General features: G+C 38.7%; 3 protein-coding genes and 1 pseudogene across 4 annotated transcripts in view; all 4 read right to left on the bottom strand.

Annotated features, from left to right (window-relative positions):
- Nucleotides 1-307: 307 nt before the first annotated feature.
- Nucleotides 308-12,567, bottom strand: LOC146480576 (uncharacterized; annotated as a pseudogene). Its single transcript, XR_014864731.1, has 3 exons — nucleotides 12,378-12,567; nucleotides 6,529-6,549; nucleotides 308-1,493 (listed from the first exon to the last, which is right to left on the bottom strand). The product of XR_014864731.1 is annotated as an uncharacterized LOC146480576 (transcript).
- The window catches only part of LOC146480574 (uncharacterized), a 49,088-nt gene continuing 30,974 nt past the window's right edge, over nucleotides 308-18,421 (bottom strand). Inside the window, exon 3 of the mRNA XM_085109805.1 lies at nucleotides 308-1,141. Within this exon, the coding sequence (XP_084965931.1) occupies nucleotides 1,119-1,141 (23 nt within the window). The 3' untranslated portion in view covers nucleotides 308-1,118. The remainder of the gene's footprint in view (nucleotides 1,142-18,421) is intronic.
- Nucleotides 8,309-11,253, bottom strand: LOC146480577 (uncharacterized). The gene has a single exon (XM_085109792.1). It carries the CDS (start codon nucleotides 11,099-11,101, stop codon nucleotides 9,794-9,796), a length of 1,308 nt encoding a protein of 435 aa, XP_084965918.1. The 5' UTR covers nucleotides 11,102-11,253; the 3' UTR covers nucleotides 8,309-9,793.
- Nucleotides 14,809-18,421, bottom strand: part of LOC146480575 (uncharacterized) — a 9,331-nt gene continuing 5,718 nt past the window's right edge. Inside the window, exon 2 of the mRNA XM_085109765.1 lies at nucleotides 14,809-16,930. Within this exon, the coding sequence (XP_084965891.1) occupies nucleotides 16,469-16,930 (462 nt within the window). The 3' untranslated portion in view covers nucleotides 14,809-16,468. The remainder of the gene's footprint in view (nucleotides 16,931-18,421) is intronic.

The raw sequence follows: 18,421 nt of genomic DNA, 5'->3' as shown, positions 1-18,421 counted from the left end.
TTTTTTGGCTAGATATCCTAAAGTCCAAGATAAAGTCGTCAAATTTCAGTCACGTAAAATTTCAAGACTTCAATATGCCGTTTTCAGAAAGAAAATACACCTTTTTGAAGTGATAAATTGAAAGAATAACAATGGAAATTCTGGGGTTCACAGCGAAGATATTACGCTTCGAGGACAAATTGTGGTAATCAGCCATGCAACGTTAATGCTTGCATAGCCCAAAACATCCCACGTAAACACTTCAGGCGTTCTCGTCGCATAAAAGTTGTAACGATTATCAAGGCGAGTTTCAGAAAGTAACACAAGCTGAAACTTAAAACAAAAAGTTTATTGTGTAAAATATAAAAGGCTGTTGTTGTCCAAATAAATCCGATAAATGAATACAAGAGAAAATAGTTTCACTGATGTCACGTTTGTGAAGCCAAGACAACAACCACAAATTCAAATGTTCCAACATATCAGAGCCACCCAACAGTTGACTTCATTTCGGTGGGAATTTGTTCGGAAATCGCCTCAGAAATTCGGATTTAGTTGCATGCAAACTCTTAAGTTTTTTTGGGAAAAATATCTCGGCTGAAAGTCTCCTAACACTGGAAAACAAATTCCTCTCGATTACGGAGGGGCAAACATGGTCGTTAAAAATGCCAAAAATTGTCAGCTTATATTTTCGTAAAGCCAATTAACCGATAGCTACTGGATTGAGGAATAACTGAAATTAAATTCCCTAAAACCTTCTGTAAGTTAAATTTTCAGCTAAAACATCCGAAGAAGATTTATCAATATTATTTGTAAACACAGGGACGACATTTTAGTATTTTGCTGAAATGGTTTCGTTGGGTGCCCCTGGTATATCAAGCCAAAGACTTCGTGTGACACATTTTTAATAACGTGAAATTAAACTACAAACGCTTTGTAAACTATAAACGGTTTGTGTTGGTTTCAACAACGCGTCACCCTAGAAACAACAGTATTATTTCAAGCATCAGTCAATTTGACGTTTTTTAATACTAATGTCAGTGTCAATCAACGAACAATCATGTTCTACCGCTTACTCATAGTTTTACTCGAACACTATTCTCTAAGAGGGTGACCAACACAAACTAAGCCATGGTGGGTTTTCATCCGGTCAGGGACAGCAGACCTTGAGAGCCAATTAATGGCAAAACGTGAAAACGTTTGGCGTACGCATCGACCATATTTAACGCCATATTCATCTTCCTCGAAGACGTATTCCCAGCTCCATCCCCGGCCTTGATCACAAAATCTCTGCCCGGTATAGACAGGATGAAAGCAGCGTTCCTCATGTCAGCTCCATCTTCCTGAGCATCTGGTATGAATGACCTGGCAGCACGAAGAATTTTTCTTGTTGTTTCGATCTCCTTGCATTCTTCATAGGTGATTGCGTCGTCCTCGTAAAGTCTCCAAGCGCTTCCTTCATTCCCGCATCGTCTGACTTCAACTTGTCCAATAGTTATTTTGCTGATTTCCCCTTCCTTTATTACATCATAGTAAGCTGCAATGGATCAGAAAATAAGAGAATAATATGTTTTTGCCCACCTATTTCTTCTTATTAAGATCTCAGTGTTCTCGTCTACAAATGCTCATGCAGTGACTGCCTTTCAGTAGTGTGCTCTCACGTATATAAGATCTGCATTACCCATTAGAGGGCAGAAACTGGAAAACACCGTCAGTAGTCGAACGAGCCTATCGAAAAGCTCCTGGGGAAGATCTAGTCAACCCTGTAAAGGATACCTCGATAAGTAGGTGGCAGCAAAGAAGACGCTCGGTAACTGAGGCTGGCTTCATTTCTAAGAAGAAAGGCTTCATTTGCGGAACAACTGCGAACAATTAGGCCTTTTGAAGCTCCGCTGTTTTTCAAAGTAACATGTTTGTGTTTGACTAGCCCCGAAACGACTCGTTGTAACTCGTTGCGTTGATCGGGGCTTAACTACTCTGCTGTGTCAGTTTCCGGGAAAAATGGAATAGAAATTAAAGCGTTAAAGGCGGGCAATGGAATCCGGCTTTACAAACAGTTGTTATTGCCCTGACTGAAAACTGATATTGATATTTTGGCGTATAGTAGCCCGCTTATATTAAACGAACACCAGTTAATAGGACAAAGTAAGGAGAACGAACCAGTTTTCTTCGAAACAAATGATCGAAGAGCTTCCAAAGAGATCAGTAAACGTCTGGAATTAAACGATGATTGAAGCTTAACTTTGCTATGTCGGTTTCCGAGAAAAACCGTAATAGAAATTAAAGGGCAATGGAAGTCCCGCTTTACAGACAGTTTTTCTTTCCCCGACTGAAAACTGATATTAATTTTTTCTCTTTCAAGAGCCTGCTTAATACGAGCACCAAGTAATAAGGACAATCTAAGGACAAATTAAGAACCAGTTTCTCCGAAACAAGTGATCGAAGAGTTCCCAAAGCTGACCGACGGTAAAAGTCGTTTTACGGACGCTTGTAATCGGCAAACGTACACCAGTTTTTTTATGATCTGATAGCCCAGCATTCATTCCGCAACCTGCACATATCAAATGAATGCAAAAGCAAAGTAACAGAACAATAGTTTGAGGAGCTTTATGAGGCCAATCTAACGCGAACAAAGCTTATATTTATAAGGAACGCAGTTCAAAGCCCAGTTGCTCTGCTATCGCAGCCATATCCTTCACATGCAAACAATCTGCGAACTTCACAGTTTTGTAGAGTAACAGAGAAATGAGTCCCTTACCCTGACCATCCTGTCCCTTCCAAGAAACCCGGAGGAAGTGGTAGGCTTCCGCTTTGAATGACTGCTCTCGCTCGATCCCATGTTTATGCAGCCAAGAAAGATCAAGTACTAAATAGGAACTGATTTGGAATTCGACAAAGCCTCGTGCTTGACGGCGTTTTATTTAATAAACAGGAAATTCCGGAAAAACAGGGCCTGACCTGGCCTAGCCTCCCACGCAGTCATTTTTAGGGGACTCGTATTACCTCCGTTGTGGGGAGGAGGTAATACGAGTCCCTTAAAAACGACTGCGTGGCAGGCTAGTCCTGCCCCGTCTCATGCTGTCTCACATTCAGTTGTCAATCAAAAAGATCAGAGTGAAACAACTGACAGAATGCACGGGCCTTTTTCTCTGGGCGCAATTCATTCGGCCAAAATTTTCGATCAGGGTTTCCGAAATGTCCTTTTGTCAAATGGGACGGTATTTTCCACTTCAAAGGGCTAGTAATCGTCCTCGACGGATGATTCTGTTCTTCCGAGGAATCGATAGAATTTTAAGTTCATTTCCATAGTGTTTGGACACAGAATTTTCGACCAACTATCTTAGATTTAAAGTACATGCAATAAATAGTATTGATGCGATTGCAAAGAGCTTGTAGAAAGTATTCTAAATCATCTGTGGTGAAGTATAAAGAGAGACACACTGCATTTTGTAAACAACGCCGAGTTGCGTAAAAATTCCCCAATTAAACAGAAAATTCCCGAAATTTCCAAATTTCCGGGTAATAGGACAAGGTTGTCCAAAATTATCTAAATAAACTTTCAGAAAATTGCCGTTCCATTCGATCCCGTAGCGGAATTGATCGCGCCCTATGAAATTCGTTTAGTTTTCGGAATAAGTCCTGTAATTGCAGTGTGGTGAAATCTTGCGGAAAATTTTTTCAGAGGTAACTTGACTCAACAAGTTGCCACGACTGAACAGTGTCAACAATTGCACTTCACAGATACTAAACATAAAAAAATGTAACCAGCAATGCTTTGCGAAATATGTGAAACACAAAACAATGAAGAAAGGCAAAAACAGCAGGTCACAAAGTGCTACATATCGTGTCAGTTGCGTAAACACACAACTGAGGTCAAATAACGAAACCAAACCCTTGTTAGCGGAAACCAAAATGACCATTGGTATTGCATGGAATGTCTTTCTTTACCATTTAGCCACGAAGCAAATACACCTTTCAACCATGAAGATTTGGTCAAGAATGAGTTCATCATTTCTAATAACAACCCATTCGGGTTCAAAATAGTGGCCGGTGATTGTAATCAAACAGATCACGTGACCCTGATAGTAATTATCTAATTAAACAAATTCCTGGTGATAAATGCCAATACTATGCAGAGGACAACTTTAAAAAACGAATGCATCAGAGAAGAACTTTCCTTGATATCTATGAACGTCAGAAGTATCAGGAGTAAATTTGATGAAATATCAGACTAGTTTAAAAGATCACTAAAACTTTTCTGTAGTTGGATTGATAGAAACGGTTGGTTGACTCCATTGGTGTTTGACGCTGCGGAATTTGCCGAACTGATGCCTAAGCGCTACTGGTAATCGACCTAACATAAAAAGTAAAGGTTTGATTGTCAATTTTTTACTAAAAGTTTTCATTTAGGAAGGAGAGCTTTATGTTTGTTTGTCTTTTTGATTTTCTTGATGAAAACAAATTTCCGACAGTGCGTAACCAGAATCATGATAATAAGCACTGACTGACAATGAGAATTGTAATCCATTCTCGTAACAATCACGAGAATTTGCAGTATCTGTCAGATTGCTGTTATCTTACGGTATCATTAAAAGCTAATAAAATCGATTGAAAAAATAAATCAACTATTTTTTCTCCTTTGTGTTTCAGGCGGGTGAACGTAATTTTAGGGGACAAGCAGCATGGGCCATTTCTGAGTTGCTTTGGACCTAAAAGCGAGACTAAGTGAATTTTTTTAGTATGAAAATTAGACAAAACGTTTTCTTTGATATGCAACAACAACAACAAAAAAAAAAAACCCCGCTAGTCTCGCTTTTGTAAGTGAGGTTCAAAGCATCTCGGAAATGGCCCTGATTAGCTTAATCTCGCGGCAGGAAAGGTTAAAAAACGTTTTGAGACGTACGGTTGGGCAAAAAATTCGGCACCTAATTAATTAATAAGCCTTTATGGCTTTCTTGTTTGCACTAGTTAACAGCCTTCTGTCGATAAACTTCGCCTTCCGTTCTTTTGTTATCAATCGATTCTTGTGTTTTGTTCCACTAATTTTCACTTTAACAATACCTACTCAAAAGGTTGTTATGCGACAGCCAAAAAAGACTGATTTCCGTCTTCGATCGACATGTTTCAATGGGTGCAATGTCGTAATGTACAATATACAACGGTTTTTTCGCGGGTTGCCCTGAACAGACCGCATCAAGGTTTCTTTTTCTCTTCTTTGTCTTATTTTCTAAAAACTTCAGGTATTATCAAGGCGAGTTTCAGAAAGTAACACAAGCTAAAGTTAACTCAAAGAGTTTATTGTGTAAAATAGAAAAGGCTATTGTTGCCCAAACACATCCGATAAATGAGTACAAAAGAAAACATTTGATAATGTCGCCTTAGCTTTGTAAAGTCAAGACTACAAATTCAAATGTTCCAATATATCAGGGGCACCAATGCAAGCAGTTGACTTCATTTCGGTGGAAATTTGTTCGGAAATCGCCTTAGAAATTCGGATTTAGTTGCATGGAAAATCTACAGATTTCTTGGGGAAAATGTCACACTGGCAGGACAAAGTTTCGTAACATTGGAAAATAAATTCCTCTCGTTTTATTTGCGGAAGGGCAAATATGGTTATTAAAAATGCCAAAAATGGCCAGCTAATATTTGCGTAAAGCCAATTAACCGATAGCTACTAAATTCGAGGAATAACTGAAATTCCATGCCCTAAAACTTTCTGCAAGTTGAATTTCAGCTTAAACATCCGAAGATCTATCAGTATTATTTGTCTTTAAAATGGGTACAAAACAATCTGGAAACACAGGGACGACATTTCAGTATTTTGCTAAAAATGGTTTCGTTGGGTGTCTGTGATATATCAAACCAAAGACTTTAATTCGTGTGACACATTTAGTTTAATAATGTGAAATTAAACCACAAACGCTTTGTAAACTAGAAATGCTTTGTGGTGTTAACAACGCGTCACCCTAGAAACAACAACTCAATTTGACGCTTTTTAATACTAATGTCAGTGTCAATTGAAACGAACAATCACGTTTTACCGCTTACTCATAATTTTATTCGAATACTATTCTCTAAGAGAGTGACCAACACAAACTAAGCCATGATGGGTTTTCAACCGGTCAGGGCCAACCGACCTCCAGAACCAATAAGCGGCAAAAACCTTCCGGCAAACGAGACAAAGCGAACAATGGTATTGGTGACCTTATTATATATGTAACATGGAAATGTTTGCCGTACGCATCGACCATATATTTCGCCGTATTCATCTTCCTCGAAGTTGTATTCCCAGTCTCCCTTCCCGGCCTTGATCACAAAATCTCTGCCCGGTATAGACAGGATGAAAGCAGTATTCTTCATGTTAGCTCCGTCTTGCTGAGCATCTGGTATGAATGACCTGGCAGCACGAAGAATTCTTCTTGTTGTTTCGATCTCCATGTATTCTTCATAAGTGATTTCGTTGTCTGCGTAACGTCTCCGAGCTCTTCCTTCATTCCCGCCGCATCTTTCGACTTCAACTTGTCCAATAGTTATTTTGCAGATTACCCCTACCTTTATTACATCAGAGTAATGCTGAAATGGATCAGAAAATAAGAGAATAATATGTCTTTGCCCTCCTATTTCTTTTTATTAGATCTGTTCTCGTCTACAAATGCTCGTGCACTCATGCCTTTCAGTAGCGTGCTCCTCATGCATGCTAAATAAGATCTTCTTATCTCGCCCGTTAGAGGGCAGAAACTGGAAAACACCGTCAGTAGTCGAACGAGCCTATCGAAAAGCTCCTGAGGAAGATCTAGTCAACCCTGTAAAGGATACCTCGATAAGTAGGTGGCAGGCTAAGAGGACGCTCGGTAACTGAGGCTGGCTTCATTTCTAAGAAGAAAGGCTTCATTTGCGGAACAACTGCGAACAATTAGACCTTTTGAAGCTCCGCTGTTTTTCAAAGTAACATGTTTGTGTTTGACTAGCCCCAAAACGACTCGTTGCAACTCGTTGCGTTGATCGGGACTTAATTACTTTGCTGTCAGTTAGTTTCTGGGAAAAATAGAATAGAAATTAAAGCGTTAAAGGCGGGCAATGGAATCCGGCTTTACAAACAGTTGTTATTGCCCTGACTGAAAACTGATGTTAATATTTTGGCGTATAGTAGCCCGCTTATATTAAACGAACACCAGTTAATACATTCCCAGAAAAGTCGAACCAGACTGGGCAGGGCTTCTTTCGATGCTCTCAACCGCATCAAATGAACTGTCAATCACTTTTACTTCCTATCAATAATGTGATTGGTTCGTTTAGTGAATCGTGTCAAGCACTCTTTTATCTCAAAATGGCGGCTCGTGCGAGGAAAGAAAGAGGATTTTATGCCTCTCTAAATAGCATATCCTCAATTGATATGCTACCAGAAACAAGAAAGAGGAAAACAAAAGGTCGAGGACGGCTGTGGGAGGTAGAACGACTCATTGCTAAAAGAGAAAGCGCCACGGTAAGTTGAATTCCTTCCTCTGTTTCGATAAGGTTAAGACTCTTTGAGCTTATAAATTTAATCTAATGGAGGACCGTAGTTCGTCTTCTTTGTAATATAAGGAAAAATTATCAGAACGCAAAAGAAGGGAAAAAAGATTCAATGGCAGTTTGACGATCTAGAATCTTGTTTACTTTTATTCGCTAACAGGGAACCACGGAATACTTGGTTTTGTGGAGGGGTTATTCTCCCTACGAATCGTCTTGGGAACCCGAAGAACATGTTTCGCGCGATTGTGTCCGGTACTATGAATTCATTTTTTCTGAATACAATAATTCTGATAGCCTTACCGTATTCGGTCACCGTTTTCTCGGAGAGTGTTTTATTTACAAAAGAAAAGCTACTTAATATGTGACAATTGCACACTGAACATTGTGCTATGATCAGTTGACTAATTCTCCTCACTAATTTTGTTGCTCGTGGTGTATTTACCATCTATTTAAGGTGGTTGAACACAGTTTGCGCGCGCTTTACAGATTCTCTTAGTGATGCTATTAAGCGCGCGCTAGGGTTGTGGTACGCAAATACGGCGGTCGATAAAGTGATCCCTCAATTTCACATAAAATGGATAATAAAGTTTTTTTTTTATCATAAATAACTAAGGTTTTCGTTTCTGGACTATTTTTCTTTTCTTTCCGAGCAAAAACAACATTCACCAAGACCTTTCGCATGCTTTACATCTTTGCCATGAAACCCAAATAAAACCACGCATGCGCATTTGACCAAAAAATTGCGACTGGTTGTTTTCGTGGAAATGAACTGTTTTCTAAGGAACCACTCATTAGAATTCCCTGAAATTTGGCATGAAAATAGTTCCCTAAAAGCGTAACTCGCCTACAAAGAGAAACCTAAATCTAACAGAGGGTATCTTCACAAAACATTAAAATGCAAAATCAATATTTGCAGGAGATCTCTCTGTCAAAATTACATAAAAATAGTGCAACTGTGTCAGTGTCTTGTGAGTTGTTCTGGATACAAAAAATGGAAAAAATCTTATGAGTACATTTTCTAAAAATAAAGGAAACCTACTATTTATGGACGTTTAATAGTTAGCTGCGTTGCCGTGGAAACGGTACTTAGCCCAACAAGACGTACGAAAATACATTCTTTCTTAGTTGGTCTTACACCATACCAATTTTGAGCGTCCAGAAATACATAGTTTCCAAATAACGTCTTCTAACATCTGTACACTAAAAAACTGTATTCGGCCACCTTAAGCTAATTTTCCTTATTGCAGTTCTAGAATTATAATTTTTTCCTCAAGTTATTAATGATATACTGCAATGGTTTCATATAGGGTGATGTTAAATACAAAAAAAAATGCTGTGGGCAAAGATATATTTATTGAATTATATTATTGTCTTTTAGATTTTTCAAGAATCCAGTCCTTGACCAGTCTGTTCTTTTTGGTGAGACCACTGCTCTCAGAATTGCTGTTGAGCAACATCTGAAGGCAAAATCAAGGCTACCGGTAACCATAACACTCCGTGGGGATGTGTATCGGTGCCTTTTTAAAAACAAGGGAAACTTTCTAGATGGTTGGCATTTCTTAATTTTCAGATTTTCCGACTAAGTATTTCCCGCCGTTTTGGGATCATTGTGCGGATTCTCATGGCCAGGGGATAAAAGTCTTTTATCCTATGAAGGTAAGACATTTTATCTCCTGGTCACCAAAAAAATATAGTGTTGGAGAAGGTCATCATACAGCCCCAAGAGCTTTCCAAGAAAAATTTACTTTTTCATTCATAAGAGTAGCTCTTGGGGATACCTCTTAATTGACTGCCAACGCACGTGATATTTTGTGTACCTTTTGTATGATTCAATCTTTTTAGCAAATTTAAAGCTTAATAAAGAAATTACTTTTATTACAGACCTATTTTTTAATGGATTTTAAAGTGCAATATGTAAAATTGATGTGTTTTTCTCCTTGTTTTGTTTGCTCTTATAACCCTCAGGCATTTGTCCACATGACCAGCTTGCTTGCTTGACTATGAGGCTGTCTAGTGTAACAATTATCAATACTGTACATGCATTGGTAGCAATGAATAATCTGAATGAAAGTCAGAGACCCAGTATGTAGGTGTAAATTTTGAAAAAATAGTTAGTGATATTGAATGTTTGTTTGGCCTCCCTCCAGTTGTTAAAAAACTTAGTGGATAACTATATCCAGCAGATAAATAAAATTGCTTTCCAGTAGATAAATTGTTTTGGTTGGAGTAGATTTTATCTGCTGGATAGCAATTTATGCACTGTATAGTGTTATCCACTCTTTCAACAACCGGGGCTAGGTGTATATTATGATGAGAGAGCTGATATACATACCATGCTTTGAATCTGCTCAGCCAGTAGCTTTGAAAAGGAGTGTTGTGCTCCTGGGGCCTTGCCTGGAGTTGATTTGATAATGCAGTCCTCATTGAGTGCATTCCTACATTGCTTAAACAGATATGACTTTAGCATTCCTTCAACTGTCATTGTCAATTCATGAATAAACTCATCTCCAACCCCAAATTTATCAATGAGGTAGAGTATACTCTCCACTCTGGCTTTGTCATCCTCACTGAGTTTGGAGTACTGAGTGTCTTTTTGAGATGCTGTTTGGTTGATGGTTTGCAGCTGCAGGTCAACAGGTAAGTTGGGTGGAGATTCAGTACCAGATGAAGAACTTGAAGGTATGGGTGCTATAACAGGTAAATTACCATGGGGTGGTGTTGCAGGAGAAGAGGAGGGGCAGTTACAGTTGTCAGATTCATTGTAAACAACAGGGGTACTATTTGCTGATTTTGATACCAGAGGGGGTGATGAGCTTGCTGCATTAAAAGCAACAGTGTATGTTTGGAAGCCTTCTGGATCCTTTAACTTCAAATAGTCTAACTCCAGTCCAAACAAAGTACAGAAGTGTAAAGCTTTCTGTGCCCTTGTTTTGAGTTCTTTGAGTTTTCTGTTTCGGGCTTGAGTAGTTGTTATCATTGGGACTGGTGTGCCTCTCACCTTTTTGAACTGATCATTCTCCAACTGCTTAATATACTTCTTCATTAGCTCGCTTTCTTCTTTGCATGATTGATAGTGGTCTTTCTCCTTCAACATCTCTTCAAATAGCTTCTCTTTTTCTTTTTCAAGATCATGAAATTTTTGCTTCCAGTTGTCAATTTCTTGTTTTGCAAGCCCCAGTTTTTGCTCTAGTTTACAGATTTCCGATGTCCACTCATCAACTGATATGACCTCATCTTTCAAAACAGCTATTTTTTTGTAGGAGGCAAAGAATTCCTTTCTCTGGTTTGGGCTACCCTTCTTGTTTAGAGCCTTTCTCTTGGTCTCTACCAGGTTTCCCAGCTCGTACAATCTCGATTCCAGCCTTTTGCTGTTTCGGTTTAATCTAAATGCGTCTCCTGGTATGTTATGATTTACAAGGTCGATGTACTGGACACCTGTTTGGCTCTCATCAGAGACCAGTTGCCTCCTCCAGGTAGCAAGAGAATCAGACTTTATACTTAACCAGAACAACACTTCATTACCCTTTTCACGTTGCTGAACGACGTATTTCAGTCTAGTACTCGGGCAGTCAGTGAGGGAAATTACAAATCTTCTGTCATATGTGGAGGACATCTCTTAAATTACGATAAGTCAACCTTGTAATTTTGGCATATAAATGGCGCTCTTTTTTAAAATATCCCGCGTAAAAATCTATTGACAAATGAATGACTTAGTGCCTAGTCTCCCTCTGTTCAGCAACAATGCCTGGAGGATATTTATGTACAATGGCGTGTTTGGGGAGATGTTTGGTGTTTTCTGGACTCGCACCTTCCAGTAATCGCTCTCTTGCCGTCTCAGAAGAGAGCTTGAAAAACACACAAAATGAATTTTGAAAACCGAACGCGGATTTTGTCGCATCTGCGGGATATTTTGGAGAGAAATGAGTGAATGTTCGGACTTCGCATTGAGATACCCCTAAAGGTTAGTGGTATTCAGATTCTGCCATTAGGGTTGAATATTCTCGGTCTCATGAGGTATTTTGTCCCTTTGACTCTTACAATGAGGTTGGAGAATGCACGTTTACGAAATGTCGGAAAACCGAACTGAAATTCAGGGTTTTAATGAAAGCTAAGGCGAACAAATAAACTTCGGGAGTATGTGACCAAAAGTAGATACCCCTAAGGCTGGTGATTCCAAAATCTTTTAACAGAAAGCAATGACAAAAAGTTTTTCTCATATGTCTCCTGTAATCGCGGGGCGCCATTAGAGCTTGAAATATTCTAAGTGTCACGCGTGAACTGCGCATGTCGGTTCGAAATTGTTGGCGATGAGGACAAAGTAAGGACAACGAGCCAGTTGTCTTCGAGACAAATGATCGAAGAGCTTCCAAAGAGACCAGTAAACGTCTGGAATTAAGCGACGATTGAAGTTTAACTCTGACGGTTTCCGAGACGGAATAGCACTGAATTAAAGGGCAATGGAAGTCCCGCTTTACACTAACAGTTTTTCTTGCCCCGACTGAAAACTGATATTAATTTTTCTCTTTCAAGAGCCTGCGTTATACGAACACCAGGTAATAAGGACAATGTAAGGACAAATTAAGAACCATTTTCTCCAAAACAAGTGATCGAAGAGTTCCCATAGCCGACCGACGGTAAACGTCGTTTTCAGTAGAATGCTGATTATCGGCAAACCTACACAAATTTGTCATGATTATAGGCCAGCATTCAGTCCGTAACCTGAACATATCAAATGAGTGCAAAAGCAAAGTTACAGAACAATATTTTGGGGAACTTTATGAGTTCGATCAAAGGCGTGCAAGGCTTCTGGGAACCCTAGCCATATCCCTCACATGCAAATGACCCGCGAACTTCATAATTTTGTAGTAGCAGAGAAATGCATCCCTTACCCTGGCCATCCTGTCCCTCCCAAGAAACCCCGAGGAAGTCGTAGGCTTCCGCTTTGAGTGACTCTCTTGCTTGCTCCCGCTCGATCCCATGTTATGCAGCCAAGGAAGATCAACTACTGAAGAGGAAATTTGGAATTCGACAAAGATTCATTAAATAATGCAGTGTCACTCTCAAACAGGAAATTCCGGTATAAGAGGACCTGCCCTGGCCTGGGTCACACTCAGTTGTCAATCAACCATCAGAGCGTAAACAACTGACAGAATGCATGGGCCTTTCTCTATGGGCCCTATTAAAATAGGATTTCCGAAATTTCCATTTGTCAAATGAGACGGTGTAATCCACTTCAAAGGGCCAGTAATAGGGAGGGGCAACTTGACTCAACAAGTTGTCACGACTGAAAGGTGTCAATATTTGCACTTCACACATACTAAATAAAACAAAAAAATGTAACCAAGAATGAAGTGAATGCTTTGCGAAATATGTGAAACACATAATAAGGAAGAAAGACATAAACAGCAGGTCACATATGCAGTAAAGAATATCATGTCAGTTGCGTAAACACACAACTGAGGTCAAACAACGAAACCCTTGTTAGCGGAAACCAAAATGATCATTGGTATTGCATGGAATGTCTTTCTTTACCATTTAGCCACGAAGCAAATACACCTTTCAACCTTGAAGATTTGGTCAAGAGTAAGTTCAATATTTTTAATATAACAACCTATTCTGGTTAAATAATGACTATTGTATTCAAACAAATCACATGACCCGGATAGTAATTATCTAATTGAACAAATTTCCGGTGATAAATGCCAATACCATGCAGAGGACAACTTTTTAAAACACGTTACTAAATAACGAATGCATCAGAGAAGAACTTTCATTGATACCTATTAGCGTTAGAAGTATCAGGAACAAATTTTGTGAAATATCAGAAACTCAACTTTTCTGTCATTGGATTGACAGAAACGGCTGGTGGACGGACTACTGGTGAGTGACGCTGCAGACGCCGCGCCTAAGCGCTACTGGTTATCGACCTAACATAAAAAGTAAAGGTTTAATTGTCAATTTTTACCAAACGTTTTCATTTAGGAGAGCTTTATATCTGTTCATCTTTTTGTTCTCTTGATGAAAACATCTTTCTGACAGTACGTAACCAGAATCATGATAATTAGCGCTGACGGACAATAAGGTTTGTAATCCATTCTCGTAATTAACAATCACGAGAATTTGTGGTATCTGTCAGATTGCTGTTATCTCACGGTATCATTAACAGCTAATAAAATCGATTGACAAAAATAAATCAGCTATTTTTCCTTTTTGTGTTTCGGGCGGGTGAACGTAATTTTAGGGGACAAACACCATAGGCCATTTCTGAGTTGCTTTTGACCTATCTATGAAAGCGAGACTAAGTGCATGGCTTTTATTGTGAAAATTAGACAAAAAATAAACCCTAAAAAAAACCCCTAGTCTCGCTTTTGTAAGTGAAGTTCAAAGCATCTCGGAAATGGCCCTGATTAGCTGAATCACGCGGCAGGAAAGGTTGCATGTAAAAAAGGCTATGAGGGGTAAGGTTGGGCAAAAAATTCGGCAGCTTAATAAATGAGCCTTTATGACTTTCTTGTTCGCATTAGTTAACGGCCTTCTGTCGATAAACTTCGCCTTCCGTTCTTTTGTTAGCCATCAGTTCTTCTGTTTTGTTCCACAAAAGATTGTTATGCGACAGCCAAAATAGATCTGATTTTCGTCCTTGATCGACATGTTTCAATGGATGCGATGCCCTTATGCACGAGACACAACAGTTTTTTTCGGGGAATGCCCTGGGAAGACCACGTCAAGATTTTGGTCGAATATCGTCTTTCTTCGTCGTCTTATTATTCTTCATGGTAGTCACAAATTGTAATTCTTTTTATTAATTTATTCATTAAACCTGGATTAAACTCTCTTCTCCCCAAGACGGGATTCTTGGTAAACACTAGTTTTCTTCTTCTAAAGTTTCATACACGAAAGTATAAGTCACTTAGCTAATTGTTTAAACAAGAAAAAGAAAGCGGGAACCTTACCACTAGACCACCAAAGACGCGCGAACAGAGACTGTAATTTTCGGGCCAGATATCCTAAACTCCAACATAAAGTCATCAAATTTCAGTCATGTAAAATTTCAAGACTTCAATATGCCGTTTTCAGAAAGAAAGCACACCATTTTGAAGTGGTTAATCAAAAGAATAACTTCTAAGACGTACTCGACAGTTTCAACAGTGAAAAGTCTAGGGTTCACAGCGAAGATATTACGCTTCCAGGACAAATTGCGGTTATCAGCTATGCAAAATTAATGCTTGCATAACCCAAAACATCCCGCGTAAACACAGCGTTTTCGTCGCATAACAGTTGTAACGATTATCACGGCGAGTTTCAGAAAGTAACACGAGCTAAAAATTAACTCAGAGAGTTTATTGTGTAAAATAGAAAAGACTGTTATTGTCCAAATACATTCAATAAATGAGTACAAAAGAAAACATTGTCACTGATGTCGCCTCTGTGAAGCCAGGACTAAAACCACAAATTCAAATGTTCCAATATATCAGGGGCACCCAACAGATGACTGGAAATTTGTTCGGAAATCGCCTCAGAAATTCGGATTTGCATGGAAAATCTAAAGTTTTCTTTGGAAGAATGTGACAGGACAAAGTTTCGTAACACTGGAAAATTAATTCCTCTCGTTTTATTTGCGGAGGAGCAAATATGGTCGTTAAAAATGCCAAAAATGGCCACCTTATATTTTCGTAAAGCCAACGGATAGCTAGTAAATTTGAGGAATAACTGAAATTCCATTCCGTAAAACGTTTTGCAAGTTAAATTTTCAACTAAAACATCCGAAGAAGATCTATCAGTATTATCTGTCTTTAAAAGGGTACAAAACAATCTGGAAACATAGGGACGACACTTTGGTATTTTTGCTGAACTGATTTCGTTGGGTGCCCCTGATACATCAAACGAAAGACTTCGTATGACACATTTTTAATACTGTGAAATTAAACTACAAACGCTTTTTTAAAGTATTAACAGTTTGTAGCATTAGTTTTTCTGGACTTAGGGTGGAAGTTTTGAAATGACAATCTCGCATACAAGATAAACTTTGATCTCCTTCATACTACATCATCATTTCAACATATGATGAAAGTTAATGTTCTCATCGGTTTTCAAGCAACAACTATTACCACAGCAACGATAGGGCATAGCCTCTCATTTTTTAAACATTGTCGATTATCTCGAAATCTAGTCAGACACTTTACGACGAAACTTTAGTGGTTTAACTACTCAATCTAGACAACTTGTAGGCGAAATGAGAAAAAAATCTGTAAGAGCGTTTTCAAGTAAATAATGAATCAATTTTTACGGGGTGATTTTGTTTATTGCCACATATTTCACGAATATCTCAGGCAAAATAAAACTTGACACGTCGTCTTTTCTGTTAAAAGATCTTTTCTCATAGCAAAACCATTCAAACGTTTATTGAGCTTCATGGGTGTCTCCGATTTTAAGATATTTATGTTCGAAAACAGTTTAAATAAAGCGGCGGATGAATGAAAAAGTTCCTACTTTGCATAAATCGAGATATCTTTAAAATGCCCCACATATTTTTCTGTTAGATTCCAAGCTGTTAGAGTAAGAATTTTTTTTTTATATTCATGCAAGTTTTAGGCTCAAGAATGAAACTGGTGCTAGATAAGAAGGCTGAATCTTGGTCAAATTCCTGTCATTATTCGCTTTCTCCGGACAAGAGTTTTATTTTGCTTGTCCCGGTCTATTCCACTGCTATTCACGTGCTGTGAATTTTTATGATTACGTAAAGTCATGCAAAAGGCAAAATTTACATAAATGTATGCTGCTGCTTCTCAAGTCTTCTCAAGTCATTGTAAATTGTACGTCTTGCGAGATTATAATTTCAAAACTTCTACCCTAAGTCCAGAAAAACTACTGCGAGCCTCCTTAACAACGGGTCACCCTTGAAACAACAGTGTTATTTCAAGCATCAGTCAATTTGACGTTTTTTACTATGTAACTCACAATTTTACTCGAATTCTATTCTCTAACCCATGGTCAGGGCCGGGAGAACTACAGCACAAATTTTTGGGAAATGTCTGGCCCCAAACGAAACAATGCGTTCAACGGTATTCGTGAACTTCTTATATATGTAACGTGAAAGAGTTTGCCGTACGCATCGACCATATATTTCGCGATCTGCACCTTCCTCGAAGATGTATTCCCAGTCTCCCTTCCCGGCCTTGATGACAAAATCTCTGCCCGGTATAGACAGGATGAAAGCAGCGTTGCTCATGTTAGCTCCATCTTGCTTAGCATCTGGTATGAATGACCTGGCAGCACGAAGAATTGTTCTTGTTGTTTCGTTCGCCTTGTATTCTTCATAGTTGATTTCTCCATCCATGCTGTAGCGACGCCAAGCGCTTCCTTCATTCCCGCATCGTCTGATTTCCTCTCGTCCAATAGTTCGTTGGTTTATTTCCTTTATCTGTATTACATCATCGTATTGCTGCAATGGATCATTAAATAAGAGAATAATATGTCTTTTCCCACCTACTTCTTTTTATTAGATCTGTTCTCGTCTACAAATGCTCATGCACTGCTGCCTTTCAGTAGTGTGCTCCTCATGCAAATAAGATCTCCTTATCTCGCCCATTAGAGAGCAGAAACTGGAAAATACCGAAAATCTAGTCACTAGGTTTGTTTGTCCCATGAACCTAGTTAAATGGCCTTAGCTCCCACGAATCTTCTGTAGCTCAGTGGTAGACCATCCGAACTAGTAATCGGAAGGTCTTAGGTTCGACTTCTGATAGGAGAACTCGGATTTCTCTATTCCGGGTATGCCTGACCTTAGTGTGTCACTTTTTAGCATAATGCATCATTCTCATTCATTCACCAGGCTGGAAATATACCATCAAATTTACTTCAAAATATAACTTGACACTTTTCTTTTCTGTTGAAAGGTCTTTTCTCATAGCAAAAGATTCTAAAAGTATCATATTGAGCTTCATGGTTTCTCCGATTTTAAACAGTTAAAATAAAGCGCAGATGAATGAAAAATTTCCTACTTTGCAAATCGGTTTTAGATAAGAAGATTAACTCTTGGTCAAGTTTCAGCCGTTATTCGCTTTCTCCGAACAAGAGTTTTATTTTGTTTGTCCAGGTCTATTTCACTGCTATTCGCGTGCTGTGAATATCTATCAATGATAGCGTGAAGTCGTACAAAACGTAAAATTTACAGTAGAAGACTTGAGAAGCAGGAGGATATATTTATGTAAATTTTACACCGGTTTCGGTTCTTGAGCCTAAAACTTGCGCGAATGTGGAAAATAATTTTCACTCTAACCACTTGTAATTTAACAGAAAAATCTGTGGGGGGCATTTTAAAATGAAAACTCGATTTATTCAAAGTAGAAACTTTTTCAATCTTCTCCGCTCTATTTTAACTGTTTTCAAACACAATTATCTTAAAATCGGAGACAACCATGAAGCTCAATATACATTTAGAATGTTTTGCTATGAGAAAATACCTTTTAACAGAAAAGACTCAGTGTCAAGTTTTATTTTGCCTGAGATATTCGTGAAATATGTGGCAATAAACAAAATCACACGGTAAAAATTGATTCATTCCTCGCGAAGCGAGGGCCGAAGGCCCGAGCGTAGCGAGGTTAATAAATTTGTCGGGCCGAAGGCCGCGCTCGGGAGCTAAGCCGTGCGAATTCGAGCCGAACATATATTTATATATATGTTTATATATTTCCGTGAAGGTGTCCGTGCTGTTGCCTGGCAACAGTGCGCAAACAAAGTATGAATGACGTCAATCTGTCTGGCGTCGTCTGAAAAAAATTTGCATACATCGGAAAAAAATGCGTGCATGATCAAATTTCAACTGCAATGTTCATCAATATTCACTGGATACAGAACTATCTCTCCAGAACCTTTTCCCTTTCTTTTAGGAATCTTTTTTGTGAAAGATTGAATTGAAGAAATTACAAGTTTT

Source organism: Pavona decussata, unplaced genomic scaffold (genome assembly GCF_977016875.1).
Source record: "Pavona decussata unplaced genomic scaffold, jaPavDecu1.1 SCAFFOLD_53, whole genome shotgun sequence".
Lineage (NCBI taxonomy): Eukaryota > Metazoa > Cnidaria > Anthozoa > Scleractinia > Agariciidae > Pavona > Pavona decussata.
The sequence above is the reverse complement of the archived record's forward strand: the minus strand, read 5'-3'. Positions and strand labels throughout refer to the sequence as shown.